This window comes from Dipodomys ordii, unplaced genomic scaffold (assembly GCF_000151885.1).
Source record: "Dipodomys ordii isolate 6190 unplaced genomic scaffold, Dord_2.0 Scaffold45, whole genome shotgun sequence".
Taxonomy (NCBI): domain Eukaryota; kingdom Metazoa; phylum Chordata; class Mammalia; order Rodentia; family Heteromyidae; genus Dipodomys; species Dipodomys ordii.
This window is the reverse complement of record NW_012267261.1, coordinates 13334262-13352124: the sequence shown is the minus strand read 5'-3', so window position 1 is coordinate 13352124 and position 17863 is coordinate 13334262. Positions and strand designations below refer to the sequence as shown.

General features: G+C 43.2%; 1 protein-coding gene across 3 annotated transcripts in view; it reads right to left on the bottom strand.

Annotated features, from left to right (window-relative positions):
- Positions 1-594: 594 nt before the first annotated feature.
- Positions 595-17863, bottom strand: part of Cd80 (CD80 molecule) — a 24695-nt gene continuing 7426 nt past the window's right edge. For 2 of the 3 annotated variants that reach the window (XM_013019477.1, XM_013019478.1), the window contains exons 3-6: positions 12120-12440; positions 7482-7763; positions 2194-2303; positions 595-1040 (exon numbers count right to left, since the gene is read on the bottom strand). In XM_013019477.1, coding sequence (XP_012874931.1) covers positions 2221-2303; positions 7482-7763; positions 12120-12440 — 686 coding nt within the window. In that variant the 3' untranslated portion in view covers positions 595-1040; positions 2194-2220. The remainder of the gene's footprint in view (positions 1041-2193; positions 2304-7481; positions 7764-12119; positions 12441-17863) is intronic. The other variant, XM_013019479.1, reaches the window with a different exon arrangement.

Below are 17863 nucleotides of genomic sequence, written 5' to 3'. Positions count from 1 at the left end.
AACGAATTGAGAGTAACAGCAACAGTAGCTAGCTACTTTTTGCTTTCCAATTCTCCACTGATGGCAGAAGGATCTAAAAATATCAAGTAGAAAAGCCACTTGTAGGGGTCTAAAGAAGCCCAATGGAAGGCAGTTGCTGCATAGACTATAAACAGTAAACAACAACAACAAACTACTTTATTGTTTTCTAGCTCATACTAGCATAATACCATTTAAAGGGTTTCCAGTCCAATATGAACTATCAGATTATGAATCTGTAAACATCTGTAAATGAAATGTTGATTTGAGGTATGAAAGATGTTCATTTGTCTTATTAAAGGAAATTCATTTTGGGCAGTTCTATTTCCTCCTGAGTCTGATATAAAAGTGGGAGAACTATGAAGAAAATGAAAAATGCTAGCCAAATTACACGCTTTCCAATACTCTCAAATAGGTATGTGTACCAATACTCCATAGCCCTGGTTGTGGGGCTTGAACTTGGCCTGGGCACTGTCCCTCAGCTCTTCAGCTCAAGGCTAGCACTCTACCACTTGGGCCACTTCCAGCTTTTTATGCTTATGTGGTGCTGAGGAATTGAACCCAGGGCCTCATGCATACAAGGCAAGCGCTCTACCACTGAGCCACCTTCCCAGCCCCAACAAGTTGAACTTTTAAATCAACAAAATGATCTTGTTTTCAATAGTGCATAGGAACATAGGATGAATTCTCTGAAGATGACTTGGTGTTAGACAAATTCTGTTTCCTAAAGCACTTGGACTGACCAGCACAGGGCCCAGAGTTTAACTATGAAGGGAAGGCCCCAGGGACTCTGGGTTTCTGAACACTCATTCTCTACTGTCCTTCCAGACATAAAAGAATTGTTTCTAGACCTCCTTGACAAAGTTACTAGACCCACTGTGGTGCCCATTGCATTCCTGTAGACCCTTCTGCAAAGCCACTGAATCGAGAGACTCCTCCTACAAGACATTGTCGAAGGACAAGGTTGGGGCAGGTCTGGTCATATAAAATTTCCCGAAGTCAGTTTCAACTGAAGGTAAGACCTGCAGAAAGAAATGATTAAGTATAAGTTGTTAGGTTTCATTTTCCCTTGTTTTTAAAATTATTTTTTACTTTATTTTTTCGGTTGTGGGGCTTGTACTCTGGGCAGGTGAGGCTGGGTAGTTTGTAAGAAACACCTCGAGCCCCTCAAGCTCCACTATCCTCCCCATGGGGAGGGAGAGAGGCTCATAGCTGGGGTTAGTCATTTCTCTGAGCTTTCGTGTTAGTGTGCTGAAGGTTGGGAAATCAGCAGATGCTCATCTTCTCATTTGCTTTAGCATATATGATTATGACTACAAGGAGTCCAAGCCCCTTCAAAATCAACATAGCCATGGCTCTAGCCTGGCAGTTCCTCAGCATTTAATCACAGAGCTTGAGGGGCAAGATATGCCTAAGGCAGGGGCTGGGATGGTGGCTCAGTGGTAGAGCGCTTGCATTGCATGCCTGAGGCCCTGGGTTCGATTCCCCAGCACCACATAAGCAAAAAGAAAAAAGCCGGAAGTGTTGCCGTGGCTCAAGTGGTAGAGTGCTAGCCTTGAGCTGAAGAGCTGAGGGACAGTGCCCAGGCCCAGAGTTCAGGCCCCACGACCAGACCCCCCCCCAAAAAAAAAAAGAAAGAAAGAAAAATGGCTAAGATATGCCTAAAGCCTAAGGTCTAAACTCATAGAGTCTCATACCCTAGATACCTCTTCATTTCACTAACCACTCCTCATCTTCCATCCAAAAATGTCTTCTGAATAGTGGGTAAAGTCACTTGTAGCCAGATAGCTTATTGACTTTATTACTGCATCTTGTTCTCAAAACAATTTTTTTTCTTCATCCCCAATCTTATCATTCTATCTTTCTGCCAACTACAAATCAAAACTCAGAATATCCCTTAGCATCAGAGAGAATCAGTTATCAAGAAGCCCTCATTGTCTCCAAGGAAATACAAAGTTAGCATTCAAAACTCGAACATTAAGGGCAGTGACTTCTAGTCTTGGTGACTAGCCACAAAGTGGGGGTTGAAGAAATGTTTGTCCAGTGAAAAAGCAGAAGTGATGGGATGAGAAGACACTTGCTGTGCACATGAGAAGAGAATAAGCTGGCAAGTCAGCGATGCTGCCACATGTAGATGGAGTGTAGGCTTGCGAGAGGATAGGAAGATGTACTTACTCTTGTAGGCCAGGAAATCGATTATGACTATGTACTGATTATAGCCACAAGCACCACCACGATGGTGACCAACCATGAGGGCTGTTTGTCAGGCAACTGTTCGCTGGCTGCTGAGAGAAAAGGGTAATGTCAGCTGTAATGGTGTCCTGTTGCCTGGATTCCTCTTTGTCTCATCAGCAATGCCATGCCCATGATTATGTCTAGTGAATATTCAAATGGCAGATACTGAATATGCAAAAGATAATTTGAGCTTTTTAAAATTTTTTAACTTAATTGCAAAGATGATGTACAGCAGGGTTAGTTACATACATAAGGTAATGACTACATTTCTTGTCAAACATTGTTACCCCCTCCCTTCCCAGCCAACTCTCCCTCCCCGCCCCCAAGTCGTAAAGTTCATGTCCAACACAGTGTCTTGTGAGTATTGCTTTGCACCGGTCACCCTTTGTCCTTTGTCTCACCATTTTGTTATTCCCTTTCCCTTCCCCACATCAGATAAGCATATATACAAAATGCAGGGTACCAAAATAAAAAGCAGTGGCAACAGGGAATAAACCAAAGGGTGGGGGAAAAAAAGAATGAAAAAAAGAAATAACTTCACACAGTGCCTTAAAAACTACAACAAAAAAACCTCTTGTTCCTATGTCTTGGAGTTCATTTTGATTAACATCATTTTATATGGTCACATGTGCATACAATTTGAACTTTTTAATTTGCTGGATTAAGTTGGCCTAAGAGATAATTTAAAACCCATTTTGTTTTCATAGCACTTTCTCTCCCCCCTTCCCCCTTCTGCATGTGCAGGTACTAGGGCCATGTCTCCACACCACCAGCTTTTTGCTGGGTAATTAGAGGTAAGAATTTCATGATTTTTTTTCTGCCTGAATTGGCTTTACACCACAATCCTCAGGGCTGGGAAGGTGGCTCAGTGGTAGAGTGCTTGCCTTGCACGCATGAGTTCCTGGATTTGATTCCTCAGCACCACATAAGCAGAAAAAGCCTGAAGTGGCACTGTGGCTCAAGTGGTAGAGTGCTAGGTTTGAGCTGAAGAACTGAGAGACAGTGCCCAGGCCTACAGTTCAGGCCCCACAACTGACAAAAAAAACCCCAAAACACACACACACAAAAAGCAAAATCCTCAGAAATCAGCCTCTTAAGTAGTTAGGATTACAGGTGTGCCACCAATCACCAGTGTCCTGCCACAGCTGTTTTTCTAACTGACATAGGTCTTAATGCCATGTTCCATATGTACCTTACTTTTCTTTCTCAATTCACTTTTTTTTTGGGGGGGGGTCCAGTCGTGGGGCCTGAACTCTGGGCCTGGGCACTGTCCCTCAGCTCTTCAGCTCAAGGCTAGCGCTCTACCATTTGAGCCACAGTGCCACTTCTGGCTTTTTTTCTTTTTGCTTATGTGGTGCTGGGGAATTGAACCCAGGGCCTCAGGCATGCAAGGCAAGCGCTCTACCACTGAGCCACCTTCCCAGCCCTTATTTTTCTTTCTCTAGTGCTATCATGCCTTTTCCCTTTCTTTTAGCATATTTTACACACACACACACACACACACACGCACGCACGCACATAACCTTCCTAAATGCATTTTGGGGGAAAGATATCGAAGAGACTGGCAAAGAAGCATGCAGGGATGTGGCTTAGAAGAGACACCCTGGAAAACATGGCTGCTGGACAGGCTCCCTCCAGCTAGCTGTACTTCCAGTCCCTGGAGAAGATAAGGAAGATACAGACGGGGGGGGGGGGAGATATTAGCCTGTGGGGGCCATCATTCTGTTCTCTAGATCAAGAGATACAACACCACCTTTATTTTTCAATGCCTTTGAGGAAGAATCAGCAATGGCATCCAGAGAAAGAGAGAGAGAGCAAGAACACACATAAGAAGGAATATAGGCTGGGAATGTGGCCTAGTTGTAGAGTGCTTGCCTAGCATGCATGAAGCCCTGGGTTCGATTCCTCAATACTATATAAACAGAAAAAGCCAGAAGTGGTGCTGTTGCTCAAGTGGTAGAGTGCTGGCCTTGAACAAAAGAAGCTCGGGGACAGTGCCTAGACCCTGAGTTCAAGCCCCAGGACTGGGAGGAGGAGGAGGAAGAGGAAGAAGAAGAAATATTAGCAGTCCATTCCCTATGGCTCTCTGGAATGGATTTCAAATACATATTAAACATGACTAACTTTTTTCTGATGACCAAGTGGGAACATTTTGACCCTTGGCTTATTGGACTGCTCCATAGCATTGGGTCCCAGGGATACCGTTTCTGTGGCTCCCACATACCCCATCCTTCTATTTCTGCTGGTTGCAACTCAGCTTCTATGGAGGCTCTTCTTCCACTTCTTGTCATTTAAATACTGTTGTTCTTATGTGGCTTGGTACTCCACACCTGAGCTTCACAGGCCATCTGGTTTCTAGATTTGTATACCTTATTTCTGAACTCTGAATTTTGTAACTCCAGATTCTCATTTGATAGTTGGAGGCCAACTTTTCTATCAGGTGAAAACTGAAGGCACTATGTCTTCTTTTTTTTTTTTTTTTTCCAGAGGACATCTACTTAGCCCACTTATTACAATGAGTGGTATGCATAGTTACCCAGTGAAGAGTGTGTGTTTCTTTTGAGCCTCCACATGCTTTCTATGCTCTATGGGAAATATTTTGGTACCAACTGCTTTTTCCCAAATCTCTAGCAGCAACTGCCTTAGTTAAGAGGTTTCTCATTTCCCACCGAAGAGCCTCCAGACTGACTTCTACCTCATGTTTTCTAGGCTATTTGTTGATTACCATCTTCATTCTAAAGTACATATGATCGTAGTATAGCTACTATGTCCAGTCTGGGAAAAGTTAAGTTTTTTGTTTTCTAAAATACCAGATCACAGCTGGGAGTTGGTGGCTCACGCCTGTAATCCTAGCTACTCAGGAGGCTGAGATCTGAGGATTGTGGTTCAAGGCCAGCTCAGGCAGGAAAGTCCCCATGAGATTCTTATCTCCAATTAAACACCAGAAAACTGGAAGTGGCACTGTGTCTCAAAGTGGTAGAGTTGTAAACTTGAGCTAAAGAGCTCAGGGACAGTGCCTAGACCCTGAATTCAAGCCCATGACTGACAAAACAACAACAACAAAAAACCCTACATATAGGGCTGGGAAGGTGGCTCAGTGGTAAAGTGCTTGCCTTGCATGCACGAGGCCCTGGGTTCAATTCCTCAGCACCACATAAGCAGAAAAAGCCAGAAGTGGTGCTGTGGCTTAAATGGTAGACCGCTAGCCTTGAGCTGAAGAGCTGAGGGACAGCGCCCAGGCCCAGAGTTCAGGCCTCACGACTGACAAAAATAAATAAATAAAATAAAAATATAAAAAACCCTACCTATATTAAAATACAGTTCACAAAATCACATTGGAACTAATTTTTCAAGGCAATTTCCTTATAACCCATTGAGGAAAATAGTTAAAGAATCCATCTCAAGCCAAGCACACCTGCACACCTGTAATCCAAGCATTGGAAAGAGAAGGATCATGGATTTGTGGCGTTGGCCTGAAAGAACCTGTCACAATAAAATAAAAATAAAAACCAAGCCACATGCTGATAGCTACTCAGAAGGCTGAGATCTGAGGATCCTGGTTTAAAACCAGCCCAGGTAGGAAAGTCTGTAAGACTCCATTAACCACCAGTAAACTGGAAATAGAGCTGTGGCTTAAGAGGTAGAGCACCCAGGCCTTGAGTTCAAGCCCCACGACTGACAAAAATAAATAAGTAAAATAAAAATCAAACAACAACAAAAACAGAAAAAGAATGTACTTGCAGTATGAAAGATCTATAATAATAAATCATTCACTAGAGTCAACTAGTAGGTCAGCTAATACATCTCAACTAGTAGCTAGGAGGAAGATATAAGCTACACCGTATCTCACACTACCTGCTGTGTATCACCAATTATCATTCTCAGTGCATCCCTTCTTACTGTGCAGACTCAGAAACTATCTTTGGATTAGAGTTGGGAGCAATCTGTACAGTCACACAAGTTAGATAGCTGAATTCTTTGTGAATTCTATGACAACCTACTAGGGGTTTAAAATGCACTTATTTATATAAACACAACTTGTTCATTTTATACTTCAGGTGATTTCACTAGTTGAGGAATGATAATTCTATAAAGTTTACTATCTGGAAGGTAAAGCATGGGATTAAAAGAAACATGACTTCACCAGGCTCTGGTGGTTCATGTCTGTAATCCTAGCTACTCATGAGGCTGAGCTCTGAGAATCTCAGCCAGAAGTGGAGATATGGGTCAAGTGGCTGAGTGACAGCCTTGAGTGAAAAAAACAAGCAAAGGTGCGATGCCCCCTAAGTTCAAGCCCCAGTACAGACTTCTGTCAGGCATTTCCTCAGTTGATCATTCAACTTCTTTATTAAAGTTGGGTCAAACCCAGAGCCTTGCTCATGGTAAAGTGTTCTGCCATCAATAGTTCTAATAAAGCATGCTCACTAAAGACAAGTGATTGACTTATGGGGTCATTGCCATGTAGTCCCTAAAAGAAACTGCGATAATTTCAAGGGAAATTAGAGAGAAGGCCAAATTTAGTGCTTTCAATTAAAACAAATTCTTATAATAATAATTTGCCAAGATGACTATTTGATGGATGAATTATTAGGTGAGTCAGTTTTAGAATATTTACTGAGTCAGTTTTAGAATATTTACTGAAAGGAGCCGGGTGCCGGTGGCTCACCCCTGTAATCCTAGCTACTCAGGAGGCTGAGATCTGAGGATCACGCTTCAAAGCCACCCAGGCAGGAAAGTTCGTGAGACAAATTTTATCTCCAATAAACCACCAGAAAACTGGAAATGGCACTGTGGCTCAAGTGATAAAGCACTTTCCTTGAGTTGAAGAGCTGAGGGACAGCGTCCAGGCCCAGAGTTAAAGCCCCATGACTGACCAAAAAAAAACAATTTTTTTTTTTTTACTGAAAGAAAATCAAATTAGTAGCACACACCTATTTTCTCAGCATTTGAGAGGCTGAGGAAGGAGAATTGAGAACATGAGTCCAGCCTGGACTACCTAGTGAGATCCTGCCAAACAAATAAGCCAACAAACAAGCCCTCAAGCAAACCAAAAGCAAAAGAAAGCAAAGCCAATAGTAATATCATCATCACATCTTGTAAAGTGGCCCTAATAAGTTCTAGCACATTGTGTTACAAAAGTCAGCAGATGCCATTCTAAAACCTGTCTGGCCAAGTTATTTTTGTCTTCGATTCTACCCAGTAGGCACTCCCAGGACAATGCTGCTTACATGCATGCCAGGTGAAATTCTGTGACACGCGGAAGTCTCCATACTGGATGGAACACAGGAAGATATGGTCAGTGGTAATGTTGAAGTCCAGTTGGCTGGTAATGGTGAACATCTTAGTTTCATGATCTTGAGAAATGGTTGTGTTGTGAGTTTTTACGTCTTCTCCATTTTCCAACCAGGAGAGGCGAGGCTTGGGGGAACCTCCAGAGGATGAGCATGTTATCCTCTTTATGTCAGGAGATGGATCTCCAGATTCAGTTATACTAGGAGTGGGAAAGTCAGCTAAAGAAAGAACAATAGTATATTTTTACATGTGGATACATATTTGCAGGCATGAGGCTATTTTTAAAATAAAGTAGCTGGCTTTAATAAGAATGATAAAATGAGATCTAATTTGAAATTCCCCATAACTTACTGCTATGAATAATTCAAAGACTTTCATTTGAATTAACTCTACCACTTTCATGTTTTACTATTTTTATTACTATTATTATTATTTTGGTGGTACTTAGGACCCACCTTGCACTTGCTATATCTTCATGCTGTGTGTGTGTGTGTGTGTGTGTGTGTTGGCTTGTTGAACTCAGGGCCTTGAGCTCTTGCTTGACTTTTTTGCTCAAGGCTGGTGATCAACACTTGAACCACACTTTTTCACTGGTTGATTAGAGATAAGACTTCTGGATTTATCTGCTTATGCTGGCTCAGCTGCAATCCTTAGTAGATGGGATTACAGGCACTGAGTTGGCAAAAGGAAGACACTTAGAGAAAGAGATATTGACATTTGTAAGAAGAGAAGAGGCAAACAGTAAACAGTATTTATTGGGTTCTTCTTTGTTAGACTTGGAAATTATCTTATTTCGTCTTAACAACAGCCCTAGAAGTTTGGGTAAAGATATATCAAACCAGGCCTGGTGACCACTACCTGTAGTTCCAGCTATTCAGGAGGCTAAGGCAGAGGGATTGCTTGGAGCCATACATTCAGAACCAGCTGAGCAACATAGGCCCTGACTGCTAAAAATAAAATGAAAAGGTTGAGTAGCACTCATTTCCTATGATTTAGTCTAATATTCCATTTTATAAGCCATCAAATTGAGATTTAGAAAAGTTATAACTGGTAAGTGGAAGAACTGAGGTTTGCATTCAGATTTCCATGACACCACAAAAATGTACCTGTGGTCCTTTCCTTCCTCTCCTTGATTTCTTGCTGATATTTGAATCACACAAGTGGTCCTGTTCTCTTTGATAGGTTTGTGTAGTAGACTGTAAGGTAAGCATAGCTGTGAAATTATCCTCCAACTAGAGAAGCAGAACACTGGCAAGACCTTTACCTTCATCCTCTCTTGGGGAGGTATACGTCCACACACCTCTCCTGCCTCCAGTTTGCCCTAAATTCACACTTAGTATTCTGCTTTGTAAAATGCAATATCTCACTCACACTAATTTGCATCCACGCTGTACAATATGGAGTCTTTAATCTCAACCTCTACACTTCACTGATTCCTTGGCTATTCTGAAATGTCTTCACAGGACAGATGGCATTTCTCAAAAGCACCTGAGGCACTTTTCATTTCTTTACTCTCAATGAGATACTAAAGTACACTAAAACAGGGTAGGGAAATGACTGTAGAGAATACAAGAGAAATTCCCTGTTTCCTTACTTATTCTTAAGTTTGCTCCTAAATGAAACGACAGGTTCTCAGCCATTTTTGGTTGGCATTTTTATTTCTTGCCTATTTATTTATCCCATAAGATCAAATCAGTACACCGGCAGCCAATAGCAAGAATATTATCCTTGCTTGATTGGTGCTCTCCTGCTTGAGCTGCCTGACTAGATTTTGCAAGTTAGAGATGGAGTCTCAAAGGCTTTTCTGCCCAGGCTGACTTCAAACCAAGATCCTCCAGGTCTCAGTCTTCTGAGTAACCAGAATTCTGGTGTGAGTCACCAGGACCTAGCGAGTCTCCTGGTTTTTCTTATAACATCGATGTCATGTGTTCTAACTTGGTGTAATAAATCCAAATAACATGTCCCGGATTATGATTCCTGCTCATTTCTGTGCTCTGTTTTTTCCCCTTGAGAGATTGTTATATCAGCAGAGAGCCCCTGACACCAAGGATTGTACTAAAAGTCATCTTTTCAAGGACTGACTAGATGTAGAAAGGCCTCAGCTTTGTCTCTGATCCCTTCCAACAGATGACCAGTTTTGGTTAGTCACTCCTAGAGCTTATAGGCAACACTGAATCATCAGTGTATCTCATGTTCAAGTTTGCATCACTTTTTAATGGGGAGAAATGATAGCTTATGACTAAAGACAGAGGAAGAGGAACATATGTTTCAGAAAGCTAAAAACCTGTGAATCTGTTAAGTAGTATAGCTAGTCCTCCAATGTGTTAGTTTATGGTAGTTTAGATATCGCTATCCTGACAGAATGTTTGTCATTTGTCATAGACAAATGTAGAGTTACAACTTGCTCTCATTTGCCTGAGATTTTTTTTTGGGGGGGAGGAAGAAGGGGAGAGGCCGGTCATGGGGCTTGAACTGGACCTGGGCACTGTCCCTCAGCTCTTCAGCTCAAGGCTAGCGTTCTACCACTTCAGCCACCGCTCCACTTCTAGTTTTCTGAGTGGTTTATTGGAGTTTCATGGACTTTCCTGCCCGGGCTGGCTTTGAAGTGTGATCCTCAGATCTCAGCCTCCTGGGTAGCTAGGATTACAGATGTCAACCACCCATGCCAGGCTATTTTCTCAGATTAGCACTAAAAATCTTGTGTCCTGAGGAAAGCCCTCCACCCTGGTGAAGCAGCACAGTGGGAGACTAGCTAACTAAGAGCTGGTTGAATTCCTTACTTCTCTAACTGTGGTTCTCACCCAAGCACTGGCATCTCCTGGAGCCTGGAAGAATTGCAGAATCTCAGATCTAAACCCTAGATTTATTGAATTGGAATTTGCCATTAGGTGGCACATGAACATTCAAGAAGGCTTCAGTGGACTCAGAAAGTTCTGAATGGTTCTGGATAAAGTAAGTGAGTTTGCCCTTTTGGTCTTCTCTTCACTGATCTTTGAAATCCCCTTGGAAATCCCATCCTCTCCTATTTATCTGTCCTTGGTTGCCTTACTGTAATCTGCCAGTAGATTTCCTCTTCTCCCTCTTGGATTTCCTCCTTTATCCTTTCCATCCTGAATCTATGTCTCCTGGGGTATTCTATTAGAGAACAATAAACATAATGAAGTTCACTAATACAGTATTTTGTTTGTGGTGGCCCCTCCCTTGGACTGCACAGCTTTATTTTTAACAGGAATCTTGGGATAGGGGAAAGATGTTGAAACTATTAAGGGTGGCTATACTGATAGGAATTCCAGGAACCAATGATGGTTGAAATTTTGAAAGAGCTGGCTTCTCAGTACTCCTCAAATCACACCATGGTATAATCGTTTGTTCCAACTACGAACATAAAATACACAGAGAATGGTTGAAGATAGTCTAGTGTAGCCCCTAAGTCTTAGTTATGATCTGGCAACCACAGGAAAAGTTGTAGGTAGTGACTGAGGCTGGAATTTACAAGGGATCTTCTGAAATGCTCTATTTTCAAGATTAAGCCTTACCTTATACTAAGTACAAAGCTTAGTTTTCATGCAAAGAAAAAAGAAAGAATTTGAATTTCAAGAGTAAGGAAATAAGCAAGGCACTGGTGGCCTTGTGCTGAGATCTGAGGTTCCAATTATCCACCAAAGAGCCAGAAGTAGATGTGTGGCTTAAATGGTAGTGTGCTAGCCTTAAGAACAAAGCTAAAGGACAGAGCCCAGGCTGAGTACTAGCCCCAGGACCAGTACACACAGAAAGAAAGAAATTCAAAGAAAGGAAATGACCTAGGGATATAATTTCTCATCAAGGACTATGGCTCCTTCTAGACTCTCCAGGACTCTCCCTTGTGATTATGGGAGACTGCTTCTGATCCAACAGGAAATCTGACATGAATACACAGGGGTTTGGACTTGACAGTCTTCTTTCCTGGGGTGGGTATGATTTACACATCTAATTTCTACCATATGACTGTCAGTGAGAGCCTTAAATATATAATATGTAGATTTGCTTTGAAGATCATACATATTATCTTACTAAAGTAGCCATAGGAATAGTCTTTTTGTTTTTTTTTGTTTTTGTTTTTGAAGATAAGCAAAGATTAGCTATGCAGGGATAAGTGGAAAAGGAGAGAGAAGTACTCCTGATTTGGGGGAAAGAGGAGCAAGAGTCTACTAGACTTTGAATACTAATTGGTCAATATTTATGCCTGAATCGATTTTTCTCTTTCCTGCAAGAGTTCACAGGCATAACTTGCTGGCTCAAACACAGCTCCTAGTAAAATTCCATCCACTCAATCATGTCCTGTGGGAGTCAGAAGGCATGTCAGGTCATGACAGAGCCCCAGATAGTTGTCACCAACTTGAGGTGGCAAAGTAACATACATTTATCGAATGTATGAAGAAACGTATGTTCATAGACATTTCTGTCTTGAGAAATCAATTAGGATCTTTTGGAAAACTGAACATGAACCCACTAAGATAAAAGTGCCATCGAATTCACTAGACCCACATCTTTAAGGACATTAAAAATCTATTAGTGAATCTGAAAATGTCACCAACCTCGGACATAGAGGGCTACCAAGCGTAGGTGCTCTAGTTTGTACGTTTGGTCAGTCTTCTTCTGCACGACGCAGGTGTAGGTGCCCTCATCTGATAAGTGCAGGTTCAGGATCACGAGGGACAGGTTATTAGTGCTGTCAAAGAAGGTCCGGTTCTTGTACTCCGGCCACACTTTCAGAACCCCAGATGTGATACTCAGCACCACTTGATTGTCTTTTTGCCAGTAGATCCGACTTGTGGACAGTTCAGCAAGGGGAATTTGATAACCACAGGACAGGGCTACCATTTCTTTCACTGCTTTGAACACCGTAACATCTATGCCTAAAGGAGAGGCAAACAGGACAGATTTTATTTTATGTTATTATATTATTATTATTATTATACATTAGTACTGTTTTTGAAGTCTGGGTTTCTCAGTTGGGCCTGGCACTCCATCACTTGAACTACACCTCCACTTCCAGATTTTTGTTGGTTAGAGTTAACAGCCTCTTGGATTTGTTAGCCCAAACTGTCTTTGAAACTTAATCCTCAGATCTCAGCTTCCTGAGTAGCTAAGATGACAGGCCTGAGTCACCAGCGCCCTGCTAGGAAGGGAGATATATGATGGTGGATATTTGCCTAGCTAGGTCCTACAGACCAGTCCCAGGCACCTCCTTCATCATCATATTGAAGGGCTTATTTTAGAGGACATAACTGGATGGGGAAGAAATGAAAAGGAAGCCTATTCCCACAGACTTACTTTCTAGTTCCAGTTCAGCTACTTGCTCCTAGACCTGTTTCCTTAAAATGAGGTAGCCTTCAGGATCACTATATGATTCATTTTGGTGGTAGACACAGGGACACAGGGGGCTGGGAAGGTGGCTCAGTGGTAGAGCGCTTGCCTTGCATGCCTGAGGTCCTGGGTTCGATTCCTCAGCACCACATAAGCAAAAAGAAAAATCCAGAAGTGGCACTGTGGCTCAAGTGGTAGAGCGCTAGCCTTGAGCTGAAGAGCTGAGGGACAGCGCCCAGGCCCAGAGTTCAGGCCCCACGACCGGACCCAAAAAGAAAGAAAAAGAAACAGGGACACAGGTTTCCTCTTTTCTCTTTCCTTTTGCCTGCCCAAATCCTATGCGGTGCTGCTGCTTCTTTTTTTTTTTTTTTTTAATCTCACTCTGGAGTTCGATCAGCAATATAAGACTCTGTTCTTGCTATGGCCCAGTCTGTATGACAGAAAGCAGCTTACCCATCTGGGGTCCAAAATGATGGAGTCTTACTACTTACCTGCCAGAACTGCGAGTTCCTATCTCAAAAGAATCCAGCATTTCTAATTTTGCTAAGTGATGACATCAGCCAGATGGAAACCATAACCAAAAGTGAAGCCTTTTCATTTCCATGACAATTCCTGAGGAGTTTTTGCCTGGCCCTCTGAGGAGAGGCGTGGGTGTTGCTGAAGGTCAGGAAACGTCATGGCTGGGCTGCTCTGAATTCCTGTTTGGGGGAGGCCTTGTCTCCCCAGTCTCGGGGCTGAGGAAGAACCAGACTGAAAAGAGGAACCACACATGCTCTGGGCAACTTGGAAATTCCCTCAGGAACCCAGCTCCTAGAGGGACTGCGTTACTTTGTGTAGAATAATAAGGATGCTACTGTAGCAGTGTCAGGGGCTCTGGGGGGTAAGTCGGTTTCCTGAAACCTCTGTGTGAATTCCTAATGCCTCATTCTGTGTCTGAGCTTGTTACCCAGGCCATTTTGCAAATGGCCTTGCAACACTATCAAGCAGGGGTGAGGATTCGGAGACACAGCCCTTCAACCAACATTAGAAGAGTCAGAGTCTTCCTTCTGTGTCCATGTGACCTCCGGCTCCCTTCTCCGACTTCCCCACTCTACTGTAGCATAGGGCAGGGGGTGGTAGTGTACTTGTGCATATTTGCCATCTAAGTAGCAAAGGGCCATCGGTGCAAGGGCCTTGTCTGTTTTATTCATTGTCACCTGTCAAGTCTCTAGAGCAGGGCTAGGCCTAGTAGGTGCTCAGTAAGTACTTGCTGGAAGTGTTTGGCTAAGGCATTTGGGACATGGGCTTTAACTCCATCCACACTACAGATTAGAACAAGTTGGTTCACCTCTTTCAGCATCTGCAAAGTGGGTATACCGCCTTCCTGAATGTAATTATGTAATTATTGCAATGGTCATAGGCCTCTAGGAGCAAAGAGTTTTGTTAACTACAAGACATTCTACAGAGTTTTAGAGGTGTACCGCAGCCTGGTGTGGTCCCATACTCAGGATGGGGTGAGGATGACTGTCTGGTCTGAGTTGAGTATCAACAGCTGGGGTGGGGCATCCGTCAGTGCACTGTTACCCATGAACAGTCAAGAGCGAGAAGCAAGCCAGGTGCAGGTGACTCGTGTCTATAATCTTAGTTACTCAGGAAGCTGAGATCTGAGGATCATGGTTCAAAGACAGCTGGAGCAGAAAAGTCTGTGAAACTCTTATCTCCCATAAAGTACAAGAAAAAAAAAAAGCCAGAGGTAGAGCTGTGGCTTGAGTGGTAGAGTGCTAACTGTGTGTGGAAGACACTCAGGTACAGCACCCAGGCCCTGAGTACAAGCCCTACTATCAGAAAAAAAGGAGAGGCAGAAAGGGAGCAACTAGGCAGATAGTGGGAGACAGCACCGAGTGGCGATAAAGCCCCTTTCTCTACCTGAAGACCTTGAGTGACAGAGATAGTAGCCCGATGGAAGCCAAGCACCTCACAAGTTTGGAGCACATCTGTGCAGGGGACAGGTGTCTTCTCTTACAGTGAAGTGGACAGTCACCCTATCAGATGCCAGAACAGCTGAGACTCACCCATGAGTACTACAACAATGATCAACGTCTGGCTCCCACTTCTTGCTGTCTTGCTGTGAGAAGTCTGGGTTCTCTACCTCCTCTTCCTTGCCCGCGAAGCGAGTGGACGGGACTTCACTTGGCATGGGTGGCCCTCCCAGATAAAAGTTCTAGTTGGGGGCTCCTGTCAACCTGCTAGTAACCACGAGGCCATCCTCAGTTTCCTTGGCACTTTACCCTCACTCTCAAATAAATGTTGCCTCTGCTCCCACCTTTCCTGTCTTGTAATACTTTATTTGGTGGAGAAAAGGGGTCCAAGACCCCTAGATAGTATTAGACAGGGGCAGAGAAAGAAGGCAGAGCTGGTCAGCTGTCCTGGGGAATGTGGCTACCATGTCCCTCTATATGGCATGTTGGGAATACTCAGAAGCGTGAGCCCTCAGCCCCTGCTTTTCCTGACCCCTTTGCATTGTTGCCTGATCACCCCAACTCCAGATTACTAACACCCCCCCCTCCTCCCAGGCTAAATCAGCACTATTGGCCAACAAACGTAACAATCACTGGTGCTGTCAAGTGAACTCAGTCACAGCAGACTGTTATCATTATTAAAACAAATGAAGTTCGGATCCATGCCCAGCACAGATGAACCCAGAGGACACAATGCTGAGTGAGAGAAGCCAAACGCCAAACACCACATGCTGTAGGGCTCCATTTGTAAGAAATTAGATGAGTGCTTACTAGGACATGAACGGAGGGGGAAATGGGAGCTTGGATGCTAATGCAAACAGGATTCATTGTAGGGGTGATGAAAAATTCCAGAATTAGATAGTGCTGACCGTTTCATAATATAGTGAATTACTCAAAAAAAAAGTGGAATCTTACATTTTGTAACAGTGAGTTTGGGCTGGGGACATGGCTTAAATGGTAAAGCACCTATCTGAGTTCAACCTGAGTTTCACCCAAGAACTGCAAAAATAAATTTGTAAATAAATTCATTAAATCATTTTTAAAAATTAATAAAATGGTGACTTGTAACATGACAAAAATTTAGGGAAAGTTATAAGATATAATAAAATAGTAAAATAATGAATAGCTTAAAAAATAGCCAGGCATTGGTGGCTCACACCTATAATCTTAGCTTATCAGAAGGCTAAGATAGAAAGATTTCAGGTTCAAATTCAGCCTAGGTAGGAAAATCTGTAAGAGTCTTATCTCCAGTTAGCCACGAGAAAAGAAAGACAAAGTCTGAAGTGGAGCTGTGGATCAAGAGGTCAGATGCCAGGGGAGTTCCCCCCCCCCCAAAAAAAAAGAGGTAGAGCGCTAGCCTTGGGCAAAAAGGCCAAGAGACAGCATGCAAGCTTTGAGTTCATGCCCCAGTATCGACACTAAATTAATCAAATAAATAAATAACCTGGGTATAGCATTACAAAATCCATCAAGTGGTGTAGCATACACCAATTAATTGTTTATTAAATAGATATTTTACAGGACTATGAAAGAAAGAACATTAAATTTAGAAAGAAGAAAAAGAAACAGCATACATACCACCTATTATCCTACCATGGAGAGATTTAACTGTTGATGTTTATGCATTCATCCCCATTTTTTATGGTTGTGACATTTGGGGACCCTGTTCTAAGCTTTCCAACAAGTAAATCACTCCAAAAGGGCTGGTGTTGGCCATCGGGTGGGTGCCCAGCAGCACATGACTCCAACTTTTACACCAGCTCACATACTCTGTAAAAATCAAATCCCTACATTTTTTAAAACTCTGTCTCACTAAATAGTATTTGCGTTTTCTTTTTTAAATGTGCAGAGTCTTGAACAGCTGTGGTCAGGGTAACCATGGTGACAAGAGGGATCCCTTGGCCAGCAGCATTCTGAGAGTACCATGGATGAGGAGGGAGTTCCCTCCGTGGTAGATCTTTGGGATAGACCTTCTTCCTGGATCTCAGTGTTTCTCCAAATGTGTCAGAATTCCTCTCTCGTGGGAAGCTTTCCCACTACTTTTAAGAGTCGAACCTTCCCTAAGTACTCTAGTTTTGAGGGAAGCACAGCTTTTGTGGACCTCTCTGATGGTGGTGGTGGTATTCTATTGTCTGCCTGAGAGCCACTCATTTCTGCAGCACACAGCCACATGTTTGCGCCACCCAGGACAATGCAAAATAAAACCAAGAGACCAGACTGGGGCCCACCTGTTCAGGAGATGATCACATGCCCTAGAGGTACATTGCTAGGAAGACAGAGAGGGGGGCACTCCTGCCATGTGGGGGCTTCCCAACCCAGGACAGGAAAGGAGGGACCAGTATGGCTTGTTTCCTGCCCCTAGCCAGAGCCCTCTACAGTCTCTCTCCACTCTAGTCACTCTATCTTGTCATAGAAAGAGATGACTTGCATCCATGCTCATCCAGCCTGGCAAATCCTCACATACACCTATCAATCCATCCATTTTCCCCTAGTTCCCTTCCTATCATCAAAGCTGTTGCTGATACTACAATAACCTTCTGGTAACTTTTGCACCATCACTGTGACTCTCTGTAAGTCATTGTTTATGCCTCAGGAACTCTAGTCCCCCTCCCTGAACCCCTTCCCCACTGTTTTTTTTGTACCCATATAAGAGCTCGAACTCAGGACCTGAGAGCTGTGCCTTAGCTCATTAACACAAAGCTGAAGCTCTTCCACTTGAGCACAGCTTCATTTCTGACTTTTTTGCTGGTTGATTGGAATTAAGAGTCTCCAATCCAATGGACTTTTCTTTTTTCTTTTTTTCTTTTTGTCGGTCATGGGGCTTGAACTCTGGGCCTGGGCACTGTCCCTGTACTCTTCAGCTCAAGGCAAGCTCTCTACTGCTTGAGCCACAGTGCCACTTCTGGTTTTCTAGTGGTTTATTGGAGATAAGAGTCTCACAGACTTTCCTGCCCAGGCTGGCTTTGAACTGTGAT